The 19,837-nt window shown below is 50.7% G+C and overlaps 2 protein-coding genes across 2 annotated transcripts; one reads left to right on the top strand and one right to left on the bottom strand.

Moving 5' to 3' along the window:
* Positions 1 to 11,842: 11,842 nt before the first annotated feature.
* Positions 11,843 to 13,770, bottom strand: LOC101783304. Its single transcript, XM_004976575.3, has 4 exons — positions 13,552 to 13,770; positions 12,417 to 12,513; positions 12,254 to 12,308; positions 11,843 to 12,173 (listed from the first exon to the last, which is right to left on the bottom strand). The coding sequence occupies exons 1-4, from the start codon at positions 13,684 to 13,686 to the stop codon at positions 12,068 to 12,070; spliced, it is 393 nt and encodes a 130-aa protein (XP_004976632.1). The 5' UTR covers positions 13,687 to 13,770; the 3' UTR covers positions 11,843 to 12,067.
* Positions 13,771 to 14,204: 434 nt separating this feature from the next.
* LOC101780625 (translation initiation factor IF-2) lies at positions 14,205 to 15,113 on the top strand. Its single transcript, XM_004978140.1, has one exon. The coding sequence runs from the start codon at positions 14,205 to 14,207 to the stop codon at positions 15,111 to 15,113; it is 909 nt and encodes a 302-aa protein (XP_004978197.1).
* The last annotated feature ends 4,724 nt before the right edge of the window (positions 15,114 to 19,837 follow it).

Here is a 19,837-nt window from a genome sequence, read left to right on the forward strand (position 1 = left end):
GTACAACGCCTGCTCAGTCGTCTTTTTTGCATCGGGCCACCAGCCCGCGTCGTCGCCTCGCCAGACGACGGCAACATTCTCTCTTCATATTAATTTCGCTCCACATCATCACCGAACCTACGTGGCAATCCTTTCAGATGACCCACCGACAACCGTTGTACGTGTCCTAGCCAAACACGCCGGCGGCGGCGCGGTGGGAGCGGGATGGCGGCAGATTGTCCACTGGACCCCCAGAGCGTTCGTGCTCGCGCCACAATTCAAACAGGGGCAATGGGCGCGTCATGCTGGGCCGTGCCACAGCAGCACACAGCCCGACTCTCATCCGTCGCCCAGAACTCTCAGATGGAGGAGCTCCTACCCGAGCTCTCACCCGTCCGCAGGAGCAGCTGCCAGGACGCGCGCCCTGGCTCCGAAACCTCCGAATCGAGGCCGCTCCCATCTCCATCCGTGGCATCGAGGAGAGGGAGAGAGGGAGAGGAGTGCGTACAGAGTAAATCCAGCGCCGCCGCTTTACTACACAGCCCAAGGCGCATCCCGGCCGGTCCGCCACGTCCGCATTGCCGCCCGTCGACGCGGCCGCCCTTGCGCAGCGCCGACCGCCGCCGCATCCGCATCCCGCGTGGCTGCCTTGCCCGCGCCACCGCCGCAGCCCGCAGGCCTGCCCGCGCGGCGGCCCCCTGCCTTGCCCACGGGGGCGCAGCGGGCTGCCTGCACCACGACCTGCTGCACGCGCTTGTGCTGGGAGAGAGAGCAGAGAGCGCAGCAGCAGCAATCTCAACCGAACATGTACAGAAATCAGAAGCCAACAGACGATTCTCGTGCCGTTTCGTTCCAAAAAAGAAAATGGCAGGCAAACAAGCTCAGAACTAACATTCATTCTCATTGCAAAACCGCATTCATTTTTGCTGTTCGTAAGTCAAAGTGCCTCTCAGGGCCACGGCACCAAATGTGACTACGTATGTATTTGGAGCAGGAGCATGTATCAAACCAACTACTGAACCCACTGTACATATCAAACGAAAAAACAAACGATACATTCACAGAAAGCAGGCAATCGTATACGTCCAAGACTCATCATGCAGATCAAGGATCTCATCACAACACCACTTGTTGAGAACAGGCACAACCATTAGCAACAGGCAAAGCCGTCAGCAGCAGGCTCCTCATGAACAGATCAGCCAATCCTCTAGCTCAAATTTCTAGTCACTTCATAAGGTCCTCGGCCACATCCTCCTCATCCTCTAAGGCATCATGGAACCTGCAACGAACTCCAGTTGTTAGCATTGCAGAGAAAACAAACATTTGTAGCTCAGAATGGACCGACAACTTAACTGCTTCTTACCATGTAATGTCCGGCTTGTCACTCTTCAAATCCATTTCATGTTGACACTTGGCTGAGTTGTGCCGCCCGACTGTAGGTAAATAGGCTCCTGCACCTGCGATACCAGTCGCCAGATTAGCCGCCTCTTCAACATGCCAAGCTATGAACTCTCTTCGTACCCATCCAGGAGGGATGGCAGACTCTGAAGATGCACCTTGTGAATCACCATCATCCCCGTCTGTCCATTGGGCGATCATTCTTGTCATCATCCTTTGAATCATCATTGTCATCTTTACCATTGTTGCACTCCTCAGGTAGCTTGTCAGGAGAAAGTTTCTTGGTCGGCCTCAAATACATATTGGGATAGATATATGAAAATGAATCATGAGCTCTCTTAGGCGGGCTAGAGATTCCGTTGCAACAGCGTATCACCTTAAGATCATCCCCCTCAATGTTCAGCTTGTATACTGGTTCATGAAGCTCAATCATGTTTTGCAGCCCGACCTGAAGTGCCATGGCACTGGCCACAATCTGATCCACATCTCCTACTGGACCAGCATAGTAGGAGAGCACGTGGCCTTCGTCGTTGTGTAATATGCCACCGATTCAGGCGGGACGACGTTTAGAACAGCCGATCCCATGGAAGTTGAGCTTGATCCAACCCTCGGGAGGAGGGGACCATGTTGTCCGATTCTTCGCTGGAAGCCGATGACGGAAAACAGATCCCCAGAATGGAGGATCATCATCCTCGTAGCCAGATTGATCTTTGAATGGGCGTGATATTCTCTCTTCCAATTGCACACGGAGGGATGCCACATGACTGACAAAATAGAGAGAAGAACAATTAGTGATGTTTCCACCAAAATGATTAGCCTTTACCTAAAATTTTCGTTTAGAATGCTGTAACACAAAGCAAGCAAATGTTAAATAGCAAGATATCGGCCTCAAGCATACAGAAGTCTTACTCAAAAGCAAGGAATGAGTTGTATTCCATCTCCTGCGTGAGGTTAAGGTAATTTTTTTCCTTGAGCTTCAGCCCTGTAAACAAATGCATCATCTACTTCAAAAAATCACAACCATTCACCAGTACACAAATACAGTAGAGAGAAATCAAATATTAGTACAAGTTCAGAAGCAGAACACATACTTGGCAGTTTTGAGTGTATGTCCATATCATCATCTGTTTCAAGAAACTCCAACTTCAGTTCAGACACACCAATTAATCTCTCATAAGATTTTCCCATAGAAAGTACTTCATGAATATAATCCTTGGTTGCTCACACGAATCTGTCCCTTTCCAAAGTCAGCGAATCCCTGATACTGGTAGATCCACAGTTCCAGTTTTCAATTGCACTAGAAATCAATTTCCCACTGTCCTTAAACCTATAGGAAACAAGAATCATCTTCTGCTTAGGAGAGAAATTTGATTCCAAGAGATTCCCCCCTAATTTTAGTCCTGGAACATGGAAAATTGTTGGCTTCTCAACAGTTCTCTGGCACTGCTCATTAACTACAAGAACTCTCACTCCCAAGTCCAAGCAAGCCTTGACATCAGCTAGAGAGAGAGCGGGGTCATAGATTTCAATGTCACCGATCGGAAACACCTCATCTTCCTTCAGAAGAAGAGCGAAAGCAAGCTGATACTGAGACTTCACGTCAAATTCAAAGCTCCCAATGCCATAAATAACTAATTCCATGCATTCATGAGCTCCCAACATGCTTGAGATGCAATCTCCGATGCTCGGGTTTTCCTTGAGCTGACCAATGAACTTTGTGTACGGCGAAGAACTCCTGACATCGATCATAGTTTAACGGACTTCGTTGACTATGCTTGCTGCTTCCTTTAAGTCCTTGTCCTCAATGTATGCATTACTAGGATTTAAATGCCATCTAGTTTAATTGGAAAACAAAACAGAACAGGAATTAGTCAGTGAAGTCAATAACAACAAGGAATAAAAATAAACTTCCAATGACAGATAGGACACATTTCCTATTACAGTAGTACTCTATGCTCTCTCTGCAACAATATTTATATGAATTTTATTTTACATGTAAATCATAAGATACATCAAATATCTTGTAGACATATACCTTTCAAGTCATTTTAATATTTACACTTTTGCAGAATATTGCATTAATTACATCATTGAAGAAAATAATAACTTGCAATGCAACAATAGCATGATTGGTGAACAAAACTCGCTCAAAGTTCAATAGCGCGCGCGCGAGAGAGAACCATAACCAAATCTAGAAGCCAGAAACTGAACAAACACAGGTCATCAGGAGGCAGTGCAGTGACTAGTGCACAGAGCACATTTCACTCCAGAAACCTAAAATGTATCAGATCATTGCAAACAGTATATTTTTTTAACTTCATTTCATGGATTCCAGTGATCAGACAACCGGGGGGGGGGGGGGGGCACTGATTCAAAGAATAATGTTTCGAAAAAAAAAACTGATTCAAAGAATAGCAGCAGTTATGTGATCTTACCCAGCTAACTGAGCATCATAGTTCATCTGGACATTCACTGTGCTCCAGACCGTAGTAGAATTACCTGCAACAGTGAAAGAGGCAACACGACACCAGACCCCAATTCCATGATCCTCAAACATATATGTTTTACAAATTGTGCTGCAGAACAACCTGGCACAAGATGTTCCATGTCGATTTCAGGATCTAGATGGAACAGATGGACTGAAAACGTGTTGGGAAGAGCACTGATCATGTCACATCTCTCTCTGCGAGCAATGCAGTACATGCATACACACTCCTCTGAATCGCTATCTTCAGAATGTCATCTCTTTTCAGGAAAGGATCAAGACTATCGTCTTCCCAGAGAGGGCTATCGAGCAAACCATCGATCCCTGCGCATAGCTCGATCTCATACACATAATCCTGAACTGCCAGTACCCTCCTCACCTTCTCCCTCTGCTCGGAGACGCCAAACTTCTCCTGCTTGGACATGCTGAGCTCAAGCATTTTCACCATAGCACTGAAGCTGTGTCCGAGAAAGACAATCTTTCCGAGCTGCTCCACGCTCCAGTTCAAGGTGACAAGGTTCTAGAAGAAGACGCGGTCCGCGTACGGCATGAAGATAAGCGTCGGCTCGCGCACCGGGCGGCACTGCTGGACCGAGGCGGTGACCACGCAGCCCAGCTCCTCCATGGCGCAGCGCTCCACGGGGGCCGCGGTCGGGCACACCACCTTTCGCCGACCGCGTCCGGGAACGCGTCGCGCAGGAGGAGCAGGATGGCGAGGCGGAACCGCGGCGCCCAGTTGTACTGTCGCCGCCGCCGCGGACGCGCGCCAGGGCGTCGGATGCGAAGAGATCGAAGAGCTTGGCAAAGAGCCTGGACGACGCGGCCAGCTCCATGGCGAGCCGCATGGAAGCCACTAGCCGCGCGTGGTCGCCCATTACGAACTCCTCCATGACCAGGCCGGGCGACGAAGAACAGGCGCCGCCTGCGCTCCGCCACACCGGAACGAACATCAGGGCACGGAAAAGTGCGGGCTTTTCGTCAACGAAACCCATGATCGACGCAGAAGGTGGAAAGTCGGGGATGGATGGTTGATGCTTACCCCAGGAACAACTAATGCTTCCTGATCAGGCTCCATCGCCTTCTCCGCCACAGGGCCAAGATCTGGAGGGGACGAGAGCAAATCAGCTTAGTGATGTAGAGGCAGCAGGATGGATGGATTGATGTATGCAATGCAACGCAGAGGGGGAGAAGAGAAGGTGATGGATCGAGATCGATTACCAGTAGCAGGATCAGGGGGTGGTGAAGCTGAAACCTTGGCCATGGAGTGCCCATCGCGGCGTCGTGGGTTGGTCGGCGGGCGAGCTTGAGGGCGGATTCCTCTCCGCGCGGCGCACCCGCGCTGGGTTTTAGGTGGGTTTTGTGCCGCTTCTGTTGCTCTGGTAGGAGAAAGAAAAGCAGGGTGGGAAGGAGTGGTTTCGCGTTGGGGGTTTCGGTTTCGTCGAGCTGTCACTGGCGCAGAGTCTGTCATAGATATTTTGTCGCTTCCTTCAGGCATAGGATTTCTCTGCATCTATGCTTCCATCTTCAGGCCATTGCAACTGTACAGTAATGCCATCTCACGTTCTTTATTTTATTATTCTTTTCGTTTCGGTTTACATATCATATTACATTCTCATCCAGCAAAACCCCCCATGTTTCTGGCTGACTTTTTCGTGATCCATGCAAATGCACTTTGATCCAAGCAACAGACATTTGCAGAGAAGCTAGACTCCCATCAGTCGACAAAGACCAGAAGAAAGTAAATTTCAAACCACAACTTTTGGCATAGCAGTGAGTCGATGAACCAATCAATCATATAACCACTAATGTACACTTGCTGCATACTGCAGAGTATTTACAGCGCCCATTCTTCGACAGAATACATCTTGATTTACATGGCATCAAAACTGAATATGAGGATGTGCAATGGAGCACAAAACACATCTCCATTCAGCAGGGTTTAGAAAGTACAAACAACATGTAATGCATTTCGACGAAGGCAAAGAGATTGTCCGGGCTGCAGATTGGCTGGACAATGTACATGAGACAGCTGAAGTGTACGTGGATGTTAGGATCAATCTGCGGCCAGAGCACGAGCATGTTAGCATGATGGATTTGGATTTTCAGAAGATGAGCAAGCCAGCATCTCAGTTATTGTCCAACTTATCGTCATCATGCACACCATTTTGAGGAATAGTTGCCTTCCTTTGTGGGATACCTTACCCTTCGCTCAAAACCGATAGCAATATGATAGTTGCTGCCTCAACAACTGGACTAAAAGTGTCTTCGTAATCTATTCCATATCGCTGCTTAAACCCCTTTGCTACAAGACGAGCTTTATATCTATCAATACTGCCATCCGCCTTCCTCTTTATTTTATATACCCATTTACAGTCTATGATGTTACTTCCTTTAACTACTGGAACTAAGTGCCATGTGTTATTCGCACGCAAGGCATTGTATTCCTTCGTTCATAGCTATTTTCCAGTTATTATTTTCCAAGGCTTCGGACAAATCATTAGGTTCACCATTAGTAGCAAGTAACCCATACCTTACTGTGCCATCCATGTACCGTTTTTCCTTCCTGATGCCTGCTTGAAGTCTTGTGCGCGGATGACTTTGATCGGAAGTAGTAGAAGGGAGCTCAAGTACTGCATGTGGGACAGTGTCATGCGTCGAAGGCGTGGCCGCAGAAGATCCGGCCTCAGCACTCGAGACGCCGACCGGTGTTGGCGGGCTTGGCGCGGATTGGTCTAGCGTAGGGACCGGTAAGGATCCGCCCGAAGCAGTGTGCACAAGCCTGTGCGACGTGTCGCACGCGGGCTCGCTGGGTGCGGGTGCCGGAGCGGATTCGCTCAGCTGTCCGCGCGTGGGAGTCTGCGTTGCAGGCGCTTGACGTGACGGCGGATTTGCCTCGTGTCCCATGCCAGCGGTAGGGGTCAACACTTGATTTCCTTGTTGAATCTGCACAGTTTCTTCAGAAAAATTAATAGCATCAGGATTATTAACAGGAGCACTAGACATGTGATCAGCTGAGTCATTATCCCTCGTATGATCCATGTCGGAGAAAATAGGAAAAAGGTCTGGATGAAGGTTAATCTCAGCTCTCAACTGGGCGCCTGCATTAGAGTGGAGTTCCTTAAAAGGAAACACAGATTCATCGAAAATTACATCTCTAGAAATGTAGACACGGCCCGTGGCAACATCAAGGCATTGTACCCCTTATGAGATGTACTGTATCCAAGAAAGACACAGCGTTTAGGACGGAAGGCAAGTTTATGGGTGTTGTAAGGTCTGAGATTAGGCTAGCATGCACACCCAAACACACGAAGAAGAGAGTAATATGGTGTATTTCCATGGAGGCACTCAAAGGGAGTAGCAAAATCCAATACCTTTGAAGGTGTGCGGTTTATGAGATAGGCAGCGGTAGAAAAAGCTTCATCCCAGAATTTTAGGGGCAAAGCCGCATGAGCAAGAAGAGATAGGCCAACTTCAACAATGTGGTGATGTTTTCGCTCAACTGCGCCATTCTGCTGATGGGCATGAGGATAGGAAACAAGGTGGGTAATGCCAATTTTAGTAAAGAAGGAACTAAGCCCTTGATACTCTCCTCCCCAGTCCGTTTGAATGGCAACAATTTTTCTATCAAAGAGGTGCTCAACCATGTTCTGAAAATCACGAAACTTTTGATATACTTCAGATTTGAGTCGCAACAAATAAACCCAAGTGAATTTACTATAATCATCAATAAAACTGACATAGTATTTATTTTTGCCAACAGAATTTGTAGCAGGACCCCAAACATCTGAGAAAATAAGTTCTAGTAGTTTAGGTGAAGCATTAGTTGACACTGGGTAAGGAAGCTGATGACTCTTTGCCTGTTGACAAGCATCACACACAACTATTATTTTATTCTACTGAACATGGGAGATTATTTTTGCTCATGACTCGACGAACAATCTAAAAAGATGGATGACCGAGGCGATCATGCCAGCGTTCTGGAGAGGTTTTGACTGCAACAAGGACTTTCCTTCGGTGATTGGCGAATGGGATAGGATAAAGACCGTTCCTACATCTGCCTTCCAGCAGAGTTCTCTTCGTTTCCTGATCCTTAACAACAAAATAATTTGGGTGAAACTCAAAGAAGGCATGATTATCGGATGCAAAATGATGAACGGAGATCAGATTGTTATTTGCGGTGGGGACGTGAAGAACACGATTAAGATGTAAATTTCTAGTGGGGGTTTTAATGATAGCATGACCAACATGACTGATGTCCATACCTTCAACGCTTGCTGTGTGAATCTGATCTCTCCCCTTGTACTTGTCTTTTACTGAGAGCTTCTCCAATTCTCCGGTGATGTGATCTGTGGCTCCGGTATTAGTGTACCAATTGGTGTCCACGCCATAGCCATAGGCAGCTATAGATGCACTCTTTTGATTTGAAGTGAAGTCCTCATCAAATCTATACCAGCAATCCAGCGCAGTGTGTCCAAATTTGTCACATACTTGACACTGGGGTTTGTCATCATTGCTTCTCCCTTGACCTCCAGTGCCGCGCCCTCCAGATGGATTGCGGCCACGACCATTGGAACGGCTGCGACCTCCTCCACGTGAACGTCCTCCACCGCGGTAGTTACCACCACCGCGACCTCGCCGAGCTGAGTTGGCCGAGCCTTGCGATCCTCCTTGTAGCAGATCCATTCGATACTCAAAGCTTAGGAGTTGTGAGAATAGCTCTCCAACCGAGATCGGCTCCACCCAAGCCGTCACAGCAGAAACCAGCGGGTTGAACTCAATATCAAGCCCAGCAAGGATGTAGGAGACGAGTTCTTCATCTTTGATGGGTTGTCCAGCAGCTGCCATGTCGTCTGAAAGCAATTTCATCTTGCCAATGTACTCAGTAATGGACATGATACCTTTCTGAGTTGTGGCGAGAGCGATTCTTGTGTTCACCGTCCGGGCGCAAGATCCAGATGAGTAGATCCACACCAGCTCCGCGTAAACTTCTCACGGAGTCTCAAGTGAGGCGACTTGCACCATGACTTCCCGTGATAGGGACGTCATCAGGAAGCCCAGAACCTGCTGCTCGGTTGCATGCCAGGCAACGTACTCTGGATTTGGCACCTTCACAGTCTTCTCTCCATCCTTGCCGTTGATCACAGCAGGTGGGGCGACGTTGGTGCCGTCGATGAAGCCGTACATGTGTGCGCCTCGTAGAATAGGAAGCACTTGTGCCTTCCATAGCGCGAAGTTCGTCTTCGACCGCTTCTCGGTGACAAGCTGTCCTTGTAGGGGCGAGGCGACGGCGTTGAACGAGGTGCTCGCCATGTCGCGTGCTAGAAAGCGTCGAGGCATGACGCGAGTCTCTCTCGGAATAGCTAGATGCGTTTTTGGGAGGTGGCTCTGATTACCATGAAAGCAACCACAATATTTGGGAGTGTTCCTCACCTTCGTAGAGGCCGCGTACCTTTGTTTATATATGCCAAGAACAGCCCTTGGCGTAGCATACATGGACAACACTTAGCCGTAGATGAGTTGGAGCCGGCCTTGGAGATATACATAAGCTGAATTACAATAAATCTAGATATCTAAACTAAACCAGGTCCAACTCATCTACGCTTGTGCTAGAACAGTTTGAATTCGTTATATCTTTATCTCTATTATCTAACACAGAGACCCTTGATACAAGCTCAGAATCATTAGCAAGCTTCTTGCCAAGCTGTATACATCTTTTGAGCCTCTCATACTCTTCTTTTGGGTCTTCTCTCGGCTCATCTGTGTCCACCAAAGATTATACAGCAGTGGCTAAGCTTTTCTTGTCCCTAATTTTTTCTTTAAAAAAAACTTATCCAGAAGTCGCTGAGGTTATCATTGTCAAACTAGTGAATAATCAACTAATATGACAGAGATAAAATCTAGGGAACCTGGCAAGGAAGTTGTTGCAGCACAGGATGCACTAGTATGGCTAATGGAAGACATTCTTGGCATAATAACATGAATGCAACTAGCAGTGAAGAATTAAGAGGACCAAACAGAACAGAGGGCTAAATATTCTTGGCAGGAAGGAAGCAGAGAGAAAGATCCGGACTCTTGGTATGAATGAACTCGCTCAAAATCATGGGTTAATTAATTGTAAAGATTCTTGGCAGAAACGAGCCGATTCATCAAGAAACCGTATGCCGAGAGGCTACAGAAAAACCAAGAAACCGTATCCCGGTCTTTCCACGAAACGTGAAGCAGGGCGGCGCAAGACCGCTAGAGATTCCCAAACTGGAAAGGCGTCCCGTGAACAAGGAACAAATCAGGGGACACGCAACAAGATAGTAAGGAGCTTAAGGAACGATGATCAGACGAAGCGAAGGCGAGCAAGGTTGCCAGCGAGACCCAACAGCGCACCGTGGATTAAGGCCGAGGGGTCCACCGCGGGGCTGGCACTGGTGCTGGGCGCCGGTGGCGAGGGCATTTCCTCGAGCACCTGTCTGCGCCCGGTGCGGGGGCTGGTGGGGTGCCAGGGTGGCGCCGGCGGCGGCTCCTGCGCCTGCGGGCGGGCGCGGTGTAGTAGGCGCCGGGGATGTCCTGAAAGGGCGGCATTCCGTCGAGCACCACCCACCCCTGTGCACGGAGTGGGATTGCGCCTGCGCTTGTGGCCACGGCGGGCACGAGAAGTCGGCGGCGGTGGGGGTGGGGGTGGGGTTTGGCGGAACCACGGAAGTGGGGCGTGCGGGTTGCGCCGATCGGGGCTTTGGAGTTCGGGGAACAGGCGCCAGGCGAGCTATTTGGTTGGGCGAGACCGCGAGAATTTGAAGATGAGGTTTACTCAAGTTTACGACTTAACCGTGGTTAGTTAGCTACTGTTTTTTATTTTATTGTTTTTTGAAAGGCATTTTATTTTACTGATGAAGTTCGGGGAGAAGGGGAAAGGTATTTTATTTTAGTTAGCTACTGAATTGGTTGTCCTTTGTCAAAATCATGATTCTGCCTCCGACTCTACGTCTTTACGATTTTGATTTAAGGCTCTGATTCAACTATTCTGTTTGATAAAATATGTTTCTTTACTTAAAAGATCACAGATTTCGATCTAAAGGTATACGCTCTTTACATACAGATTCCAGAGATCAAGAACTCTCGACTTGCCTAGCCATCAATCTTCGATACACTTGCCTGCACGGTGCATCACGTAAAATCTTGGCAGACACGAGAGCACACACAAACACAGATTCTTACAGCACGCGAACACGACCCTCAGAACATGCCCCTGTACACATGCTTCTTCCTAGATCGCCTGTACTGATGCTTAGGCAGCGGCGGAAGCCAGAACACGGCGCCGCCGCGCCGCCGCCGGCGTTCGATTTGGCCTGCACCGCAGACACCGTCGCGGCCAGCGAAGCACGTGGACGAGCCGGCGGCGTCGACGTCGGCATCGGCGAGGGCCGCGAGGCGGGGCGAGGAGAGCAGCACGGACCACCGGAGGCACACGCCGCGGCAGGCGGCGGCGCACTTGGGCGGCAGCCGCTGGAACACGTTCGCCAGGGCCTCGTTCGACGCCGCGGCCGCCGGGCCCTGCGGCGTCATGGACTCACGCCGCCTCAGCATCTTCCTCCGCAGCAGGCTCAACCCGGCGAGCCACTCGGCGATGTAGCGGGCGGCTTGAGGCCGGCTGAAGAGATCGCCCATCGGTGGCGCTGCCGTCTTCTTCGTCGGCGTCATCTGTCATGCCGATGGATCTCGCCAACGGCAGCTACCAGCTCGGTTCTTCAGAGACAGGGGCATGCCTAGCCTCGCCATGATGGCTTTGTAGTTGTAAGGACTATCTGGGCGTGTCCAGGCAGGACTCGCGGCTGTAGACGTGAACAAGAACAATTCTTGTCAGCAACACATGACAATTGACAACGGTTTCAGTTGTGCCGTTCGAACTATGCGCATCGTCACTTGCCGTCAGGACTACACGACTCCTATCCGGTTACGCCGCTACGTGACATCAGGGCTGCAAGCTGCACATACGGGCCATAATCTATCTTGTACTACTAGCAACAATTCAGGTATAAATTTCCACAGATAAAAAAACAAACAAACTGGAGATGCGTATACTGGGTGACTACTGACTACTGCAATACGATGTTCCCTGACTGGTACAGTTCAACTGCACATCGTAGCATAACAGTTATGTTTTCCTCTTCTATTGATGCGTTTTTACCCGACTAGTCAGTTGCAGACGCGAAAAGCTCATTTGCTTTTAACAGTGAAGTGGAAGCCCATTGGTTCTCGATATTCACCAGTTCCATGGCACCGGAAGCAGTAGTCCAGTCCACTGCCACCACAAATTCGACACCTGAAGAAAGAGTGGTGTGGGTTAGCACCATCATGGAGGGCAAATTCGGACTTTTGCGGACTATGGAGCGTGTGCCTCACCAGTGTGGCCATTCGCCCTTCGGGAGCATGACAAGCTCGGCATGGTTTGTTCTGCCTGTAAATTCCAGACGAAAAAGTTGGTCAGAGAACGCACTGTGCCGACGAATTAGAATCATGTAACAGCATATCACAAGATAACATGGAGATGTAGTAAAAGAGAGACCTCGGCCGAAACAGTTCCGGCAGTCTATTCTCCCTGTGCCTTTGCAGATGGTGCAAGGAGGATCAGGTCGCTTTGGCCTCTCCCTCCTCACGTTTGACTGCAGCCATAGTTACAGTTAGCACGTCAGAAACCAATGTACAAAAGAGCCAAACATCTCCTAACACATGCAGGCATGCTCAATCTGACATTCCAGTGCTTCATCTGTCTCTAACAAGCTGAAGGTCACCAAACTTGGAGGAGGAAGACATGGGTGTTAGGGGGTATGGGACTGGCAGGCAAAGAACATGGGACATTTCGCAACCTCAATTATTTGGCAAAATACACAATGAATTGGGGTCCTCTTAAAGGGGGAAAAATGCAGATGCTGCCCCAGTTCAGAGCAGTATTGCTGAATTCTGCAAAACCTGAAGAACCACTTTGTGCTGGAGTCTGTTAAACTAATTAAACAGTAGAGTTTACAACACCAAAGGTTAAGTGAAGACGAATATAGAGCAGCCTCTGCATTTTTATCCCCTTTCTACAATCTGATTTCATGTGGCCTCTCCCTCTCCTATGTGGTACTTGTTTAATTTTTATTCAGTGTAAACATAAAATGATTATGTTCAGCCAAAAGAAAGACTGCGACAAAAACTAAGTGTCCGATTTCTATAGCTGTATAAAGCAGTTCAATCATCAAATGTAAAGGTGCACACAGCAGTTATTTTTTAGAGAGTGCACAATTGCACACGAAATGCATAAGTAAATAAGCTACGTTCAATTTGTGCAGCATCCATTGCCCAGAGTTTCAGAATTCAGACTAGTTAACCATGAACACCCCCACAAACTTTGCTAGCAGGGGCTTGTAGCTGCAATTTAACAGAGTCGAAAGTCGCAACACCTACAAATGAGCTTTTTGTACTGTTATGTCCTCCTCCACCTATCCGCTATCTGCCTATCTGAACGCGATTTCGGATCCCTGCTGCTTTTGCAGCGGACAGACCTACGAAGAAATGCCTTCTCTAACAACGCTGTCCCGTAGCAGAGTAAAACAAAGGCTTAACTACGTCGCTTGCAACCACCTATCAGGTGTTCGACGAATTGCGGACGAGAACAGAACCGAGCAGGACATGTGGGAGAGAGGCAGAGAGCAAACTACCTCAGTGCGGACGATCCACGACGGCTTCGATGTTCCCAGCCGCCGCGGGGCGCCTTGAACCCCGGCGAGGGAGCCCGAGGGGGCCTGCGCCGGCGACCCCAGGCAGCCGGGGCCGGTCCCCGGCGCCGCAGGCATGGGTGGCGACTAGCCAATGGCTGCTACTTCGAGTGGGTAGCACAAGCACAACGGAGTGTGAGCGGGTTCCGGAATCTGGACTGTTCGTCTCATTCCGGGTTTCCGGGTTTTCTGAAGAAAACCCGGTATCAGACGTGCAAAAGCCACGGGATCTCTTCGGGCTCCCTTCAACTGGGCTGGGCTGCGCAGGCCTTGTTCTTTCGGGCCGGTCCGTTTTTTTTTTCTTTTCCTTTGTGAGTTCTTCTGAATTTGCGACATAAGTTGTTGAGCCATTGGTTGCAGTCTTGCAGTTCTGATTTCTGAATTTGAGTAACAGTTCAGAGCACTGTCACAAAAACATCAAACACAAACAATAACATCAGGAGTTACTAACCTCTATTAACTACTGGTAGCATTAAGCTACCATATCAACTACTCGCATGCGAAACGATCGAAGAGCGAGCCAGCGATCGCCGAACAAGTGAGCGCAAACCTATAAATAAAGCCTTAAGCCACCGCAGCGAGTCCCAGACCAAACCATGAGATCCTCGGCGCTCCTCCTCCTCGCGCTCCTGGCCGCCGCAGTGTGCCTCGCGCATGCAGGCGCCGAGTCCGCCGCGCCGCACCGCTCGCTCGCCTCCGGCGGCCTCTCCCCGACCGGCCCGGGCTCCGACTCGGACTGGTGCTGGGAGTCGCTGCTGACGCTGGGCATGTGGTGCAAGCACGACCTCCTCGCGTCCTTCCTCGCGGGGCGCCCCGCCCCGCGCGCGTGCTGCCGCGCCGCGGACGAGGCCGTCCACCACTGCGGGCCCTTCACCCGCGCCTTCCTCGGCTCGCTCCTCCCGCTCGGGCCGCTAGCGCAGTGCGCCCACCCGGTGATCACCGGCACCCCCGCGACCCGGCCCGGCGCGCGGGGGCCTCCGCGTGCACCCACGCTTGAAACTGGGGCCAGAGTTTCCGGTGGTGCGCGCCCACAGCCGCCGCCGCCGGCGACGGCAGAGGCGCGGACTGGTGCGCGCTTCCCTCCACCGCGCGCGCCTACCGGAGCTTCCAGCGGAACACGTGGGACGACGCCGGCGCCGAATCCGGAGATGAGCGCACGTCTCCCACCACTTCCGGTCGCGCCGCCCAGAGTTGCCAGCGGAACGCCGAAGCGGCCGCCGCGGTCGAGCGTACGTATCCCACCACCTGAAGCTCCCAGCGGAACGCAGGGGTCGCCGGGGCCGAAGCCGCAGACGACAACCCGCGTGCCGGCGCTTTCTGGTGGCGCGCGTGACGGGAGCCTGCCTAAACCGAAGGTCATCGCTGGTGGGAGCGCGGGCGGGCGGGCGCGTCGCGCGCCGGACGCTTACGCCGCAGGTGCGCCGTTGGGAGCTGGCGCAGCGCCACCACCACGGAAGGGAGTGCGGACGGCGAGACCCAGCACGAAGAGCCCGGCGGTTGAGTAACGTCCCGGCTTGCACAGCGGCAGTTTCATTTGAGGACAAGTGACGGTTTTGCCAAGGGATGAGTGTGTTTTCCATTTAAGGACAAGTGTAACGCAAGTCTGATAACTGTCACGACACAGTCCGTTAATACGGATACCTCATTTTAAATGAGAAATCTCATGTAGTGATCGAGAAAATGGTTCATTGAGAAATCGCGCGGACGGGTGTGCCCTCCCCTCCACCGCGCGCGCCTACCGGAGCTTCCAGCGAAACGCACGGGACGCCGGCGCCGAAGCCGGAAAAGAGCGCACGTCTCCCACCACTAGCGATCACGCTGCCCAGTTCCCAGCGGAACGCATGGGTAGCCGGGGCCGAAGCCGCAGACGAGCCCACGTCTCCCAGGTCGGCGGTTGCGAAGTCTATGGTGCCCCCGGGGTGGGAAACGAGCGCACGTCTTCCGCAGTATCCACCCCCACACCCACTGGGTGTTTCTCCGAGCACGTGCGTGGCTTCGCCAAGTGCTGCTGGCGGGACGCGCGCGCCGGCGTTTCCTGGTGGCGCATGACGTGACGCCGGGGCGCCTGGAGGCTGGAGCCCCGCCCATGCCGGTGTATGAAAACCAGCCTAAACTGAAGGTCATCGCTAGTGGGAGTACGGGCGGGCGGACGGACGCGTCGCGCGCCGGAGGCTTACAGCGCAAGTGTGGGCGCGCTCCTGCCAAGTGCTGCTGGTGGGACGCGCGCGCCGGCGTTTCCTGGTGGCGCACAGCGTGACGCCGGGGCGCCTGGAGCTCCGCCCATGCCGGTGTATGAAAACCAGCTTAAACCGAAGGTCATCGCTGGTGGGAGTACGGGCGGGCGGACGGACGCGTCGCGCTCCGGAGGCTTACGGCGCAAGTGTGGGTGCGCTCCTGGCAGCTGCCGCGGCGCCACCACGTACGTAACCAAACTGTGGCACGCCAGTTTCATATCCGGTTTTGCAAGGGCATGTTGGAGTTGTTCCAAATTCACTCCAGGAAATAGGCCGACCTTCCCGACCCTTTATACTCAGGGTCTGGCGAGGCGGAGGATCTCCCGACCCCGGGACTCGGGGCCGGGCGAGGCGGAGCGTCTTCCGACCCCTGGACTTTGGGGTCGGGCGAGTCGGAGCATCTCCCGACCCCAGGACTCGGGGTCGGGCGAATCGGAGATCGATCCTCAAGGGGTCAGGCGCATCCGACCCCAAGCTGGAGGTCGGACGAGGCGAAGTCCCAGGCGCACCCGACTCCAAGACGAAGGACTCAAGGTCGGACAGGGAGGAGTTCCATCCTCACACGAGACCAAGAGTCCGTACCGCACATTAACCCCTGTCTAGGTTTCGGTACTATATATACTAGCACCCTTGCTAGGGTTTCGTGCGACAGACAGAAGAAATAGAAGAGAGACAGAGAGATTCTCTTGTAAGCCGCCGTAGGCGTGTAACCCCAAACTCTTGATATAGTGAGATTGTTGCCGGCTGGTGCCCGTGGTTTTTCCTCTTCACATTGAAGGGGTTTTCCACGTAAATCGTGTGTCTTCTTTGCGGTTTGATTCTTTACTTCATATTCCATACGCCGTTCGTTCCTAACAAGTGGTACCAGAGCTTTGGTTGCTGTTTGGATTTCATGTCGACGTCAATGAAGTTTGATCTACCGCTGCTGAACTACGACACGCGGTTCTCGCTATGGCAAGTCAAGATGAGGGGAATTCTGGCGCAAACTCATGATTATGATGAGGCGCTGGAAAGCTTCGGGAAGAAGACGAAGGCCGAGTGGACTCCAGAAGAGATCCGCAAGGATCAGAAGGCTCTCGCCTTAATACAGTTGCATCTTCATAATGATATTTTGCAGGAGTGTCTGAAAGAAAAAACTGCTGCAGAACTATGGCTGAAACTGGAATCGATCTGTATGTCCAAGGATCTAACCAGTAAGATGCAGATGAAGATGAAGCTGTTCACCTTGAAGATGAAGGAAGAAGATTCAGTGATGAGCCACATCGCTGAGTTCAAGAAGATTGTAGCCGATCTAGTATCAATGGAGGTGAAGTATGATGATGAGGACTTAGGTCTTTTACTGTTATGTTCTTTGCCAACTTCGTATGCAAATTTTCGTGACACCATACTCTTGAGCCGTGATGAACTAACCTTAAAGGAAGTTTATGAGGCTCTCCAATCAAGGGAGAAGATGAAAGGTATGGTGCAGAATGACAGGACGTCGTCCTCCAGGGGCGATGCTTTGCTCGTGAGAGGCAAAACTGATAACAGATCCTCCAATGATGATGGAAGAAAAAATTATGAAAGGAGAGGCCGTTCAAAGTCCAGGCCGCATGGTAATAAGAAATTCTGTGTTTATTGCAAGTTAACAAATCATAATGTTGAGGATTGCAGAAAAGTACAGAATAAGGAGAAGAAGAAAACCAAGTCGGCTGGTAAGGTCTCTGTTGCTGCTGCCGTGTCTGATGAAGAATCTGGAGATAGTCTGGTGGTATTTGCCGGTTGTGTTGCTGGTCATGATGAGTGGATTCTTGATTCCGCATGTTCATTTCATATTTGCATTAACAGAAATTGGTTTAGCTCTTATAAGTCTATGCCGAAAGGAGATGTTGTGCGGATGGGAGATAATACCCCGTGTGATATTGAGGGGATTGGATCGGTTCAGATCAAGACTCATGATGGCATGACACGCACTCTGAAAAACGTCAGGTACATACCAGGGATGTCCAAAAATCTTATTTCATTGAGCACGCTTGATGCAAAAGGTTACAAATATTCTGGTTCGGATGGCGTACTGAAGGTATCAAAAGGTAATCTCATCTGCTTAAAGGGTGATCTCAATTCTGCAAAGTTATATGTCCTTAGAGGGTGTACGTTAACTGGTTCTAATTCCGCTGTTGCTGCTGTTACAAATGAGGAACCTAGTAAAACTAACCTTTGGCATATGCGACTGGGACATATGAGTCACCATGGTATGGCCGAACTGATGAGAAGAAACCTACTGAATGGCTGCACTTCGAGTAAAATGAAGTTTTGTGAGCACTGTATTTTCGGGAAGTTGAGGCGCCGCCGGAGCCCGGTGGTGGTGGACCCTCAGTTGGGCGGTGGAGGCGTCGGGGCAAGCACTAGTGACGAAGGGAGCAGTCAAAGAAGAAGGCGACGGATCCAACAGCGGTGGAGGCGGAGGTGAACGATGGAGGCGAGCTTGGATGACAAGAGCGACAATGGAGGGTAGAGAGAGGTGGAAGGAGGGAGGAGCGGTGGGGGAAGGGAGGGCCTTGCCAGTGTTGGGGCGACGCCGACGAGGCAAAAGGGTGGAGGTAGCAGGCGGCACCGGGATGAAGCAACGGGGCGGGTGGATAAGGCTGCAACCTTTTGCGCAATAATGAGTATACGGTCAACCACTCGCCATGTTACCACCGGACGACGCGCTGTCCAGACGCTTCACATGACGGCCCCACAAGCTACGATATCTCCTACGCAGCCCTGACGAAGCCATTCCCGTTTCTTTTTCCTTTCCCATTCTCTCTCTCTTCCGTTTCCTAGATCCAATCGGAGTGGTGGCAAGCAGGCCGGGGTGAACTCCCGCGCTGGTAGCAGCGACGGCAGACCAAAGCGAGGTCCCTCCCGTCGGGGAACGGCGGCGCTTGGGCTCCTGGGGCACAGCCCCGTCCGAGAGCTCCCCAGCGGCGGCAACCTCCCCCGAGAGAGCTCCACGACAGTGGCGGCGAGCTCCCGAGGGGAGCAACGGCGAGCATGAGGAGCTCACCCTCAGGGAATCCGGCCGGTGTGTCGGAGAGAGTGACATTTTCTTTTTTTCTATTTTTTACGGTTTTTGATGCAAAAGTTTTTACACAAAATTTTATTTAATTTTCAAAACTTTCTTTCCATTTTTTATAATTTTTTCCCAAAGTTTTTCCTTCAAAAATTTGTGTCGGACTTTTGTTCTGGATTTTTTGAAAAATTTTTTGTTTCAAATTTTTTGACAAAATCTTTGTGCCTACATTTTTTTCAAACTTTATCCCCAATTTTTTATTTCAAACCTTTTCCAAAATTTTATTTTCAAACTTTTTTTACTGATTTTTTTTCAAACTTTGTGTCTCTGATTTTTTTTTCTAGATTTCTTTTGGAAAACTTTTATTGTCGAATTTTATTTTTTTCCGATGGTTTCTTATTTTGTTTTTTCGTGTTTCACTCTTACTCTTTTTGGTTGCGGGACCACGACGTCCACGCACATGCGCGCATGTGGGAAGTGGGGTAAGCAGTATCGATCGGTGGGAGGCTTCCCACCAGGCGCCCGTAAACTTGACACCCCAACCTTTGCGGGGTAAGAGAGGGTAAGGTTGGAGGATTGTTGGATTTAGACCGTTGATATTTGATCGGATGGTCAGAAATTGTAAGTGCGGACTATCGTACTCGAGGGGCCATAGACAACTATAGCAAAATTATCAATAGCTTAGATAAAATCCATCTCTTTCTTTCATTATCTCTTTCTTCAATCCTTATCTACTCACTAGATATGGAACCATTGCACACCACTGCTTTCTCGTTTGGCTAGCTGTGGTGACAGCGGGCCCCTCCACTATAGGTCTATAAGTCTATTCTAATCCCTCTCGGTATATGTTTCCCGACATCTTATTCTTGATTGAGCTCCCTAGTCGTCATCTAGATATAGTATATATCTAGTAGAAGTATCCAAATGATCTAAAGAGGAAGTATAATTTTTCAACATATAC

This window comes from Setaria italica, chromosome VII, assembly GCF_000263155.2.
Source record: "Setaria italica strain Yugu1 chromosome VII, Setaria_italica_v2.0, whole genome shotgun sequence".
Lineage (NCBI taxonomy): Eukaryota > Viridiplantae > Streptophyta > Magnoliopsida > Poales > Poaceae > Setaria > Setaria italica.